At 34.9% G+C, this 14,612-nt stretch overlaps 1 protein-coding gene across 2 annotated transcripts; it reads left to right on the plus strand.

Moving 5' to 3' along the window:
* The first annotated feature begins 342 nt into the window (after positions 1–342).
* LOC131063808 (spermidine synthase 1) lies at positions 343–12,662 on the plus strand. Of its 2 annotated transcripts, XM_057997750.2 has the most exons (10): positions 343–515; positions 595–923; positions 4,529–4,605; positions 4,738–4,860; positions 6,870–6,974; positions 8,400–8,472; positions 8,697–8,768; positions 11,291–11,486; positions 11,826–11,955; positions 12,179–12,662. In XM_057997750.2, the coding sequence occupies exons 2-10, from the start codon at positions 725–727 to the stop codon at positions 12,254–12,256; spliced, it is 1,053 nt and encodes a 350-aa protein (XP_057853733.1). In that variant the 5' UTR covers positions 343–515; positions 595–724; the 3' UTR covers positions 12,257–12,662. The 2 variants fall into 2 exon arrangements, with proteins under 2 accessions (XP_057853733.1, XP_059065552.1); XM_059209569.1 differs by having other exon boundaries at positions 355–923.
* Positions 12,663–14,612: the final 1,950 nt, after the last annotated feature.

Consider the following 14,612-nt stretch of genomic DNA (forward strand, 5'->3'; position numbering starts at 1 on the left):
GGCTCACTGGCTAACACTTAAACAAGGTATAAAGAGGGACTGGAAGGGAATCAATTGACCAGAAATAATTGCTACAAGCACATAAAAAATTGACTCATCATTTCCCATGTTGACTTGCAGGAAGCCAAACAAGGAAAAACCCTAATAATTAGGTACTTATTAGCCAGCACAGAAGTTCTAACAATGTTTTACATACAATTTAAAAAGATGAAACTGTCAAAATCATTTGTCTCATGACGCATGCAATGCCACGTTTTAAACACCCATTGGAAACCTCACAACAAAAGATCACTGCAATTATGGCAGATTAAATCCACATTAACATCAATAATTAGATATGGGTGAATTATAAAACCCTAACTCAGGAATTTACTGTGGTTGTCTAAGCATTGGGCATGTTACTCGGCCGACGATCTTTGTAAATGGTCAGAGCCGTTGGATTTTGTTGAGGAGGTGTCGGCTTAAGGAAGATTCTTGTGTAGGGGTTTAAGACCATCCATGGGGGATAAGGAAAGGTGGGAATTCATTTGTAAAAGTTGAATTGCATTTGAAATAAAAGTCTGTAAAGTAATACGCGCATCCGGGAAATTGCAGGAATTAGTGGGCGAAAAGTTTTGGAATAATTTCTTTCGACCCTCGTTCTCATTGCAGGAGGTGGCCTGAGAATAAGTACGAAACTACCTTTTGCAGAAAAGCTAGATTTAGTCGGTTCTGATTTAACTCCATGGCAGACAACAACACCAATAATGGACCTTCTTCTGTTGCCTTGGATCTGCCCATAAAAAGACCAAGGTCCCAGGAAGAAATCGACAACCATTCAGCAGCGCCATCTTCGCAAGAGACTGCCATGGAGGATGGAGCAGCGGAGAGTTACCCCTCTGTTATCGCTGGCTGGTTTGCTGAAATGAGTCCAATGTGGCCTGGTTAGTGGCCTTTTGCTCTAAAATTCGTTATTTTTAAGAAAATGTAGGGTTGGATGAGGCTGAAGGCTGAATTGAAATGTTAATCAGAGCAAGCTTATAACACAGGTTTTGATCATTTACATGAGAATTTTTTTATGTGGATTGATATCACTTGTATTTATGTTTGCAGCAATCTTTGGCTGTTTTGATGCAGCCAATGAGGTTTTTTATTATATGCTATTCGACCCAATTGGGCTGATAGCTTTTTCTCTAAAACCCAAATGTGCAAACCCGACTATCCTTGAACATGGCTCTCTGCTTCCTTGTTTTTATCATCTGTTTTCATCTCTAAAGCAATCTCGAACAATGTTTTTTTAAACCGTTTTTTCCTATCAGTTTCGGCGCTGAATAAGGAGTTTTATTTGTTTCATTATTGCGTCCAAGCATCTCTGTGTCTTTTTCTCTGCAATGTAAATGTATGTTCATGTTTTGTAGATTTGGTAATTTTCCTATGTCAATACAATATGCAAATTTGATTTTTTATTTTTTATTTTGCTTGGCTGTCTTTATACATCCATATATGTTTACTCTGATAGTACTTTGCCCAATGTTAGGCCGATATTTTTCTCCTTTAAACTTAAATGGTTAAACCCATTTCTCCAAGTCTTGAATTGTGTTCTTTTCCTTTCGTTTGGGCTGTGTTGACATAGCGGACAAGCTGTTTGTTTTTTTTGGATATTTTGGTATACTTGGTTGGGCAGATTAGGTTTGTTTAAGTATACAAAATTTCGACCCTTCTGCCTATATCATGTATAGATTTTAGAGGTTGTTTGTGTTTTGGTTGACAGCTTTAAAGTTTTTCTGTGCTTAAAAAGATATTGAAATGTCTCTATTCTAGTTTGGTTTTTTTGACACATGCGTTGAGTTTTTTCTGGTTAATTGAGTTGATAGTTTTTTGGTTTGCATCCCATTGCAATTTATATTTTGAGGATTGAATTTAAATGTTAATGCACACATGAACTAAACCTGATCAAATCTACGAACATTAATCATTCCTAACATTAGTGTCCATGAATGAATAAATCGGTCTATCTATTTGTCTACCCAATTGGGTTAATTGTTAAACAACGACCGTGGAGGTTTTTTTGATATACCTGTATTGACAATTGGCCTGATGGCATTTATGATTGTTCATCGGATATATTTGTATACTCAGTTGGGATGACAGTGCCACCATTTAATCTCAAATGGTCTAACTCTTGTATCTGCATTGTAGTTTATCTGTATTTTTTGTATTAATGCATGCCTCTTGATGTTTTTTGTAGATAGCTACCAGTTTCTTTATATGCAAATATGGTTGTTTTCCTTTTTGTTCTGATAATTGTCAGAAATTCATTGAACTTTGTTTAATGCTTCTATACTAATTTGGGATGATAGTGTGGTTTTAAAAAAACTAAATAGATTCAAATGCTGCACAGCTTTGACGGGCTTCTTTTCAATTTTACATTAGTTTTCAGAGCAGTTGAAAAAAGGAATACTAAAGTTAACCAGAATTCAAAGCAGCAACTTTATCGTGAAAGTTGTATGCCAAAGGCTTTTCTTTGATGTTTGAACTTAGTTTACTTATAGCCATTCATTTCTAATCATCTCGAAATTAACCTTAAATTTTCCTACTACTCTTTCTAGTTGATTCAACTAAATGCACATTACACTTTGTGGTTGTCATCTGTACTTGCCATAACTGTTACCATCTAGACTTTACTGTGTTCTGAAACCTAGAGGGAGGTAAGCCTCATTGATGTGACTATAACCATCTTCAAATTGACTTTCAAGCAGCTTCCTTGAAATTTAAGCTTCCACAAACAGGTGAGACTAGCTGTAACATCCAATTTCCAAGAAGAGTTTAGACATCTATAAATATTCACATATTATGAGATTTAGCCCTGTTATAGAAGGGCTGCCTGATCTGATCTACCTGCCCCTATTCTATTCTCATATGGATTATACCATCTTTAAACAGTTCAAGTAAGATGAGAATATAATACTGATTCAGACTCAGCCACAATGATTTCTGGACCTAGTTCGTCTTCATAGATCCACATCAGACAAAGGACCCTGCTGATGGAAAAGGAGATATATAGCTCCCAGATGAATTGGTTTTACTGGGTATGATTAGAATGACTGACCACTTTGTTCATAAGTCTGTTTGGGCTAAGTGCCAATAACTAGTAACTACTACTATAATGTCAGGTCTTCTCTTGATTGGCTGGTGTGTCTGGCCATCCATTCTCAGTTTATGAGCTTAAGAGGCATGAGGCTAAATTTCACTTATCTTAGGTCTGCTGAGAAGGACAAGGAAATGGACAAGAATTACAGATTCTTTCCCGTTGGGACACATACCTTAAAGTTGCTCATCAGGACTGCTGCAATTTATTGTTATCCATACCCTAAGGTCACCAAAGACATGTTCATGGAACCTACTGCTATCTAGCTTGTTACAGCATATCCTCCTGGAACTGTTATATGCTATTCAAACAGTAGGACCTAAGTGGTCAATTTGACACAGTTTAAAGGTTTTTATCAAGACTGAGTGGAAACAGCTTTAAGCCAGATGTTTAGATTTGTGTATAACTATTCCAGGCTTTGCAAATCATTTTTGCAATGATCAGATAGAATCAGAGTCTAAGAATACAAATTTCTGTATAGATACTAGAACAATTATGGGTGAAACAACTATCCAGTGTAACAAATTTACAGGTCTTATGTGATAGTCACACTAATGCATTAAGTTAGATGCTTTTGCTTGTCATTAAAAAGTACTGAATCTAACCATTAAATGAATTGTTAGTTAAAAGTAAAACAAACAATATGATTGAGCATTATGCTGGTATCTTCTTAATCAGCTAGCATGCTGGTGTAACTGGGTTTGCTTGTCCTCAAAAGGACATGCTCTATCAGCAGATTTGGAATTGCCACTTTTGCAAGTTGCGCCACCTACCAAGGGTGGATGTTAAGTTATAAACATTTATTCTTACTTTAAACAAGGTGTTACCAAAACAGAAAAAATAAGCAATATACATTACATGGTACAATATCTACTACAGTTTTATCTGGTAGTTTACATGACTTAAAATGATCTATTTGCTTTTTAAGATGGTAACTGTCAACATACCAAGCCATGTTATTAGCCACTTATGTTAAGTTATAAACATTTATTCTTACTTTAAACAAGGTGTTACCAAAACAGAAAAAATAAGCAATATACATTACATGGTACAATATCTACTACAGTTTTATCTGGTAGTTTACATGACTTAAAATGATCTATTTGCTTTTTAAGATGGTAACTGTCAACATACCAAGCCATGTTATTAGCCACTTATGAGAAGCTTTTTTGGTTGAATACAGCAGGAAAATGCATGATGTTTACCTGTAACGTAAATTTCATGGTGCATAACGAGTATTTAATTCTTATAGGGTTGCATCAGAAGATTGCAATGTCAATATCGTGAACATTGCATCATATTTTTCCTGCATAATTCTTAATTTTTAACAGTATATTTCAAAGCTCACGCAATTGATGATCACCATTTCATGAAGGCTTTTTAATAGTTTATAATTTTCAGGAGAGGCACATTCCCTTAAAGTTGACAAGGTTTTGTTCCAGGGCAAATCAGATTTTCAAGATGTCATGGTGTTTGAGGTGTGTGTTTTTTGGTTGATGGATTGATGTAACCAAATAGTTTAATATTTTGGTTCATTTCTCTTTATAATTCTTTTATTGGGATTTACTTGTGAAGTTTCATATGTTCTCACTTTGGTGTGCTCTGTGCAGTCTGCAACCTATGGGAAGGTTTTGGTGCTAGATGGTGTGATTCAGTTGACTGAAAGGGACGAATGTGCTTATCAGGAGATGATAACACATCTCCCCCTTTGCTCAATTCCTAACCCAAAAAAGGTTTCTGTTTTCCTAAACCTTTTTGTTTTAATGCTTTTCCATTGAAGATTTGACTGTTACTAAAGTCCAACACGACATACACTACTGATCATTTAATGCAAATTATTTTCTTAATTATGTTTCAAAGTTGAGAGATTTGATGTTTCATAATCAATGTTTAGCTCTAACTTTAAGCAGATCATTAACTTGAGCTTTTGTGAGTATATTCTTTGCTTGGCTGATCTTTTTTAATTTACCTCTTTGCTGAGTAAGTGTGTGCACTTTTTAGCTCTATTTTCAAAAGCTTTTGTCAAATGTCTTGTTGTTTCAGCTTTTGTTTGAGGATGGAATTCAATAAAACTCAACACACACACAGAAAGATACACACGTGCGTGTGTGTGTCTATGCATGTATGTAGCATGTATATACATACATACATACCATACACACACGTGTGTGTCTATGCGTTTATATACATACATGCATACCATACACACACGTGTGTGTCTATGCATGTATGTATATACATACATACATACTATACACACAAGTGTGTGTCTTTGCATGTATGCATACATTCATACATACATACGCAGTGCGTGTCTACACAGGTACACACATACATACATAGTGTATGTCTATGTGTATGTATCTGTGCATACACATCCATGTATATGTGTGATACATACACAGTGTGTGTCTACGCATGTACATACAGATATACATAGTGTATGTCTATGTGTATGTATCTATGCATATACATCCATATATATATGTGTGTGTATAGTTATACACACACATATATACATGTATATGTATATGCATACATATATACATATCAGTCCATTGGTTATTTATTTTAGTATACATGTATATGCATATATGTACACACATGCGTGTGTATGTATACATACATGCACACATGACATGGACATACATGCGTGTGTATGTATACATACATACATACACACACATGATACATGTATGTTAATGTAGATAACCAATGGAGTGATATGGATGATTTGGCCTATGAAGGGTATCAAATGATCGGGAAACAAGGGACTTAGTCATTAGATACATGTTTAAACTGTGCATGTTTTGCACACTTTATAGACTGTACACTTGTCCAGAATTAGTGGAGCCTATGACATTGCCCCTCCTGGGGGTTTAGGAACGTAGTGCCCACCTGAAGCACGGGTTGCAGGGTAGCTTACAAAAACATTACTTGGGCTCTCTTTGAAGGTGTTTTTTTGGCTCAAGGTCTTATACCTGTTATAATTTAATACTGCTTAGTGGTTTTCTGTAGTTATTTGCCTATAAATAATCACACATGGTTTAGGGTTAAGCACAAGATAGAAATTTCATGTTGTATCGTGAACGGTTAAGTTAATACAGTGAGTGTTCTGTTTTTGCTGGGTTTCTCCTGAAAAAGGTTTGCTATTGTATGTAAATTATGTTATATTGTGAGAATGACATTGTTTTCTTTCTATTACTTTTAAGGATTCTACTAGCATTGCTTTTCCTGTATTGGTTTATTAATTATTTATATTATTTCTTTTCAATAGGAACTGTGTAAACTGTAGCCTCTTATTTTAAATTCATGTCATTTATGTGCCGACTTTACAAAATGATGTGGGAATTATTTTCGTTTCACATCTGGTAATACGTATTGATGTTGTTTGCACACGTTTCGAGCTTGTATAGATATCTGTTACAGATCATACATTCTTATTGAGCTTCTTTCTCCAATTTCAAGTTACTTTTAGTATCTATGCCTTGTATTTTGCATAGTCAATGGTGTCTCTGTAAGTGTTGTTTAAAATGTTGGACTATTAATATACATGTCCCTATATCATGTGGCATGATATCTTGCCATTGACCAACTCGAAGATATGGTACAGATACAATGTATTGCTATTCTCTTCTGATTGTTTTTTTGCGATTCACTAATTTTATTCAGTTGAATAATATAGAGAGTATAGGTCATGGTTTGTATCTAACAGAGTTTTGTCATGTTTGTCCTGCTGTAGGTATTGGTCATTGGAGGAGGTGATGGTGGGGTTCTTCGTGAGGTATCGCGACATAATTCAGTAGAGCAAATTGATATATGTGAAATTGATGGGATGGTTGTAGATGTAAGTACTCTGAACACAATCTTCATGCAGTGGTTGTTTCCCTGAAGTAACTCCCAGATTGAGACTGTTAGAAGGTTACTTTTTTATATTGTTTGCATGAATGGAAAATGGAAAGACAATATTCCTGTAAAACAACTGAACAGTGTGTTTTTATTTTCCTGACATTTTTATGCAGCTTTCTAGAGTGAAAGATATGCTTTTCTAATTATATTTTTATTCTTTCCTGTCTGCTGTATCTTATAGTTTAGGAGTTCTCTGTCTAGATTCACTCTTTGATAAGAATCATTTATAAATATCTACCTGAAGGGATTCCATGTATGATGTACAATTATTTGTAATTGTCCTTAAGTTTGCATGGGACTTCAACCTACCTTTGCCATCTTAATCAAACATAACTGTTAACTGTAAAAAAAGACAAATATAATGAGCACACCCACCATTAACATTCATATTGTTTCAAGAAGGTGGCACTTTCAAGACTTCAAATTAGGTGTCTACAAGTAAATTGTGTCCATGGGCATAAGTAGCTAGGACAAGTATATGATTAGCACAGATCCATCTGAAGGCAATGGTATGACTATGTGCCATGAGTGCACTCACTATTATCATTCAAATTTTTTCACGGTGGCACTTTCAAGACTTCAATTAGGTGACTACAAGTTAGTTGTCTCCATGGGCATCAGCACAGGTCCATCTGAATGCGGAAATGGTTATGTGCTATGAGTGCACACACCATTATCATTCAAATTTTTTCAAGGTGGCACTTTGAAGACTTCAAATTAGGTGACCACAAGTAAGTTGTCTCCTTGGGCATCAGCAGCTAGGACAAGCATATGATTAGCACAGATCCATCTGAATGCTAATCTGGTATGTGCCAAGAGTCACCTCCAACAGACTTAAGGGGCCGATCCCTATTTTCTTACTCTTATGTCATGGCGGAATGGCCCTGTGATTCTTTTGGATACCTTTCAAGTTTTCAACACGAGATCCATGTTCTCTGTTAGTTTAGAAGAGTATCTTTCTATGTATCATGATTTATGTTGAACCCTGTTTCTTTATTACGTTGTGTAGTTCCAAGGATCCTCAAATGAGTTATAGGAAAAACATATTAGTGATTATAAACAAGTATATTTTCTTGTAAGTGAACTCATCTTGAAGTATATAAACAAGTATAGAAAGAAGGAAATATGAAAATTAACAAAAGCAAAGAAGCCATAAGGCATATTTCTTAATATATAATAAGTTAATAATTATGTCACTATTTTGGGAAGAAAACTTTTTTGGAAAAACTGTACAAGAAAGTTTTTCCATTGACATTTTGGTTCAGTCTGTGATCTTCATCCATCATTATGATGAAATGATCTGTTGTTTGCAAGTGTTTTTGGAACTGTTGTAGAAGTAATATCCCCAAATCTGTCTATGCAGGTATCAAAAGAGTTTTTTCCTAACATTGCAGTAGGCTTCCAAGACCCTCGTGTCAAGCTCTGCATTGGTGATGGTATGATATTTCTTTTGTTTAAGCATCGAGATCCTCCAATATTTTATACAAATTTCCCTGATGAGCCTATGTTTGTGTAATTGTGAGAATATTTCTCTGTATATTATAATTGCAATTTTGATATTTATTCTTAGAGACTATCATAGACAGTTTCTATGTTGTTGTGGGTTGTAACTTTTGTATGTGATGAAGATTTCATGTTATCTATAATCCTCCTTTTGCAGGTGTTGCCTTTCTAAGAGATTGCCCAGAAGGGACTTACGATGCAGTTATTGTAGATTCTTCCGATCCTATAGGTATGATGCTTCTCATGTATATCGTGTTTTGAGCCATCAGAGGGTTCACAAAAGTGTAGTAATATTACTTGTGAGTGATTGTGAGTCACCACATTTGTTATGCTATTTTCTGAGTTTTTAAAAAGTGGTTCTGTATTTATTTAGTTTCATTATTTTGCACTCATTTTTATGCTTAGAAGGCAGCAGACACACAGCACAGGCAACTGATTTTTTTTTAGGGTTAGGGTTACATCTTTTTTTACTTCAATTGTAATAGTTAAATAACAAACTTTAGCTAAGGTTTCTTCAATATAGAATTTTTAGCTATGGTTTGGATTGAAAACACAGAGGCTCGTTGTAATTCATCCAAAAAAAATTGAAATTCGGCAAACATAAATATAAATTCTTGAAAATTGTTTCCATATGCCTTGAAATTCATCCATGTACCAATTTTTAAAAGAACACTTTGAAAATTGTAAAAAAGAGGCTTTTCAGTTTACGTATTTGATTTTTCATCTATGGATGTAGCACAAAAGAAATCTGTGCACTCCATCTTGTTCTGCTGTGTTGTGCATTATCGTTTGTGAGACATTTCTCCATTTAGCTTTGGTCTTATTTTGATTGAATCTCTTAATAATTACATAGGGACAATTGGCAAACTTTTGTGCTAAGTTCGGCCTCTGTGCTGATCCTTATCCATCCCCATTTAATCTCACTTTTGTGCATCTCCAGACATTTGACCTTCTCCTAGCACCCTTTGCACTTATCACCACACATTTGCCTTATCATCAGCCCACAGTTATTAATGCCCTGAGATTTTGCACTCCCCATCTTGGGTCGTTCCTGTGGTGCTTGGGCTCTATCAGTAATGTCTGGAGCTGACCTCATATTAATATTATTAAAATTCAAATTACTGACTACTGCTGTTTCCTATTAACCTTTGGGAGCTGACTTGGTACACAATTGTGTGGTTATTTGTATGTTTTGGTATTTAAAGATATTCCTAGAACATCAAGTAAATCTGCATGACAAGGAACATTCATTCATAGGACACATTCATTCATAGGACAGTTTGATTTGAAACACTAAAAGGAACCATAATTTGCATCAGAGTCATCTAGGACTTGTGTGTTTGATATTCACAAGTGACCATAAAGCCAGTCTAATCAGGGGGTTCACCTAGGAGAATGCAACTCTTGTTATCTGACAATCTGGCTAAGGTATTTTTCAATACTGCCAATCCTCACACGTTGGCAGATATTAGAGTTTGACACAACATGGCTTCCAGCAGGCAATGGTCTGCCAATCAATCCTGTGTTCACCTAGGAGAACACAGCCCTTGTTATCTGATAATCTTGCTTAGGTATTTTTCAATACCGCCAATCCTTACACATTGTCAGATATTAGAGTTTGAGGCAACATGGTTTCCAGCAGAGAATAGTCTACCAATCAATCTTGTGGATTACGGGACAGTTCCTTGCAGAAGAACATCCTGTGGAGTGCACATTTGACCTGCACAGAATTCTGTTTGTGACAGTCCTGAGGCAGTGAGGAGACAGCATTTTTTTTTCCTTACAGAGATGACCATATTATTCTTCTTTGTTGTTCCTGGAGCTAAGTATGATATCTCTTTGTATTTAATTTCCAAAAATAGCATCATTTACACATTTTATCTTCTCTCTGCTCCAAAAATCCAAGTTTAGGTTGATTGTGTGATGTTTGGTTGCATCTGTTCAATCGCCCCAGATTAATATAAAAGAAATTTTATTCCCTGACAATTTCTGAATTTTTAACTTTAATCTCAATTATAAATTAAAAAATTATAGTAATTACAAATTATGGATACAATAATAAATTTAAATGACACATTTTATTTATTTATTTCTATACAATAATATTCTGCAATAACATTTAGTTTATTATATCATGACATATTTTGTTTTAATCTAAAAATTACATCATGGCATTATAATAAAAAAGATTACTTTTATTTATACATTAATATTTCCTCTAAAATTTTACTTAAAACTTTAACTTCATGTTTTAGTCCATTATACCATATTAGTAATTACTATAAACTTAATTTTTTTTCCTTGCTGAATTTGAAGCCAATGCAAACTTTGTGACATAGGTTGGGGTTAGGAGAGTTATTGAAGTTTTGTTTTGAATAGATTGATTTTGAAAGTTAATTTCAAACTCCAGTAGGAGCCTTTTCCAACGCATGCCTTAAAGAGGGTGGGTAAATTACACATCCTTTCAAAATTCTACTAGTTTTCGTTTGATTGAATTCTTTTAGCGTGTTATGTTTAATTTTTATCTTTACAAACTTATCTTATAGAATTTTTCTCAACTTCTATGAATATTATATTGTTTTAAGAGTCACAAGTTTTTGTGAGTTTGTTCCTGTTTACCTGGGTAATTGAATTTATACTTTTACCATGCTGTGGAATGGAATCCTGCTATACATAAAAGGAGGTGTTTTTTTATGTTGTATTGACTGCATATTTAATACTTATGGGATACTATGTTTATGGTGGAATCAGGTCCTGCAGAGGAACTGTTCAAAAAGCCATTTTTTGAATCAGTCGCAAGAGCTTTGCGTCCAGGAGGTGTGGTATGTACCCAAGCAGAAAGTATGTGGCTGCACATGCCTATCATTGAAGACATTGTTAACGTGTGCCGCCAAACTTTCAAGGGATCAGTAAATTATGCATGGACAACTGTTCCTACCTATCCAAGGTATGATTGTCGCTCTTGATCTATTTCAGTTTGGTTTATAGTATAGAAGAAATCATTCTGAGTTCTAGAATGGGATAGTTCCTGAAAATGATAGCTTTTACATATCTAATTTAAGTATGTAAGGCATGTATATTGAAACATGTTTCTTGGTCAAGCAAAAAATTATTTGGTGAGGACATATATTGAAACATGTTTCTTGGTCAAGAAAATTGCAATATTTGGTGAGGACCATGTCAGAAGGGGAGGGAAGTGCTTTTGAAGGTTTAAATTGATTGGAACTGTTTCTTATATCTAAGATTCTAAAGGGTTAATGTCCATACGTGCAAATGTTTCTTGCAGTGGAATGATTGGATTTATGCTTTGTTCAACTGAGGGGCCACCAGTAGACTTTCGGGATCCTATCAATGCCATTGACAAGCAGGAATGTAATCTAAAATCCCTTGGCCCATTAAGGTTCTATAACTCAGAGGTTTGTTCACTCTCTATTATAAATTTTCATAATTTCTTTTTGAAGCCTTTTATTGATCGAAGTACTTGAATATGTATGTGGGCTTGCAAGTGCGGTCTGATTTAGGATGTTTGCTAATTTAATGCTTGTATCTTTCATCAACTTTATTAGATAGCAGCTAACAAGATAAGATTGTCTCATCTTTTCTCACTTTGAGTCTAACTTTTCTGGTTTGGGTTCACAGATGCATACTGCTGCTTTTTGTTTGCCAGCATTTGCCAGGAGGGCAATAGGGTCCAAAGTGCAACCATCATCTTCTTAGGTTTTAAGCAGTTGAGTCTATTAGGAACAAAGGATTTACATCATTGTTTAGGTGGTCTTGTTTCATCAGCAAAATAGCTGAGTATTTTGTATTTAAACTTGATTAACATCTGGGGATCTAAACTTAAGTATTCAAGTATCTATTGGAATGTCGTCTACCTTTTTGAGTGATTTTGATGTAACTCATGAAGGAATATGTCGTTTCAATTTGAGATACAACCTGTGAAGAATATATCCAGCAGGTTGAGCAGATTGTGTCAAAATCTGGTCTGAAGGCTGAGAAAATGTTTGAGCCCACCATCATCATTATTTTAATGAAATGAAATTCTTTATTTCAATGTAATGACCTTGCTTCAAAATGTAGTTAATTCGATGATTAAAGATAAATCTAAGAAGATTCATGGTAATATTGTTGAATCATGAAATGGGATTTTTGAAATTGCTCAATTGGTTTGATTGTAATGTTTTTGAGTTTGGGCAATCTTTATGATCATCCATGTGAGAAAGCTAGAGTTTTGGTGCAATTATCATATTTGAGTGTGTTTTATGTTGAAAATAAATATAAAAATGTAAACTGAGATCTGCAGTTATTCAGGTTCCATGTTGATTTGACATGCTCAGTACATGTTTCTATATTTTTTGTATATGAATAGCAATAAACTGGATCATCGTGTTATTTGCATGGATTTAATTTAAAATTAAACAATGTGCCAAATGTAGTGTTTCCACTAAGACTTGAATAATTGGCATATAGGAGAAGTCGGAGTTAACCAGTGAGAAGGTGATGGGGATATCGTTTCAGCTTTTTGAACTGGCTTCTGCTAGTTGGTTGCAACACAATTAAATTGTAAGAATATATGTTCTTGGGATCTCATAATTTAGTTTCAGGGGCATTGCAGGTGTATTTAGGAAGAAAAAATTGAGAATAATTCTACTGTTTTAGTCTCTGTTTGGTTTGGTTGGAGGTGAACTTGCACCTATCTACTAGCATTCCCCTACCGTGTCATCAATATGCTTTAACCTGTAGAAGGTGATGGGGATATCGTTTCAGCTTTTTGAACTGGCTTCTGCTAGTTGGTTGCAACACAATTAAATTGTAAGAATATATGGTCTTGGGATCTCATAATATAGTTTCATGGGCATTGCAGGTGTATTTAGGAAGAAAAATTTGAGAATAATTCTACTGTTTTAGTCTCTGTTTGGTTTGGTTGGAGCTGAACTTGCACCTATCTACTAGCATTCCCCTACCGTGTCATCAATATGCTTTAACCTGTAGAATCCATTGTTTGGTTCCTTGTGAGTGCTGGTAATAATCCAATTGCTCACATCTTGAAACCTCTGGATGCATAATTCATTGTACCGGAAAGAGGCATAAATGTTGAGATGATAGTTGGAGATGTTGGTGTTTGTCTTTACGAGAATAAGAATGTGAGTGCAAACACATGTTAGGAACTATTACCTTTGATTTTTAACCAATGACTTTGTTTTAGGAGTAGTATCAGAGATAATAATTATTACTGTATTGCTGTAGAAATAATTCGTTTGGAGTGCTATTGGTGTGTAAGGCAAACGGAGAAATTAGTGTGCCCTGTGAATGACCGCCGTACAAGGGATCCCATACAGAAAGAATTCGTTGAATGATATGGGGAGTCTGTCTTACTAGGATATAAACAAGGCCCACGAAGAGTCTCTCTTGAGAGTAGGGCAGTGATAAAAATAAAATACTTTTTTGACAGGTTCCATGCCCTCTCATGCAGATTCTGTCATAAGAGCTATGCATCAAACCCGCAAGACTGGAAATGTGGCTGACTACGTGGTTATGAATGCAGTCAGAAATGTTTGTGGGCCTGTTTTTCACTTCCAACCCAAAATAAATTAACCTGAATTAAAACTGCTCATCTTACAGGAGTTGTTTTTAAAACAAAAATTAATGTAACTTGAATTAAAGAATGATATGGAAGACAACATTCATGAAAGCAAATCATGTGTGGTTTTAAATAAAAAGTGCCACATTGCTTGTGGCGTGTAAGAATTGCCCATTGCAGGGATCACACTATTGGTTCAAATTGTCTTATACATCTACAATTGTTTCATCTAGGGATCACAATGATATATACTTCCATTCAGAGAAATGGCAAATTATTTTAATTGTATGCATAAATGTTTGTACAACGCAAGGAACTATAATTATTCAATTATTAACCACCCAAAAGCCGCCTTTTTTACTACAATTACATAAATGTGTGCAATTTCAATGATGGCAAACAGACTATATCTGCGATATACGGAATCCAGGGCGGCATCATTCACCCAAGTTGATGTTGATGCCATCGAAGTTGGGGATTGTGTCATTAATG

This window comes from Cryptomeria japonica, chromosome 8 (assembly GCF_030272615.1).
Source record: "Cryptomeria japonica chromosome 8, Sugi_1.0, whole genome shotgun sequence".
Taxonomy (NCBI): Eukaryota; Viridiplantae; Streptophyta; class Pinopsida; order Cupressales; family Cupressaceae; genus Cryptomeria; species Cryptomeria japonica.

Coding starts and splice junctions, on each gene's coding strand:
- LOC131063808 (XM_057997750.2), top strand. CDS start 725: ATGGCAGACAACAACACCAATAATGGACCTTCTTCTGTTGCCTTGGAT. Junction 8,473..8,696: donor CAAGCTCTGCATTGGTGATG/GTATGATATTTC, acceptor CTCCTTTTGCAG/GTGTTGCCTTTCTAAGAGAT. Junction 8,769..11,290: donor AGATTCTTCCGATCCTATAG/GTATGATGCTTC, acceptor TGGTGGAATCAG/GTCCTGCAGAGGAACTGTTC.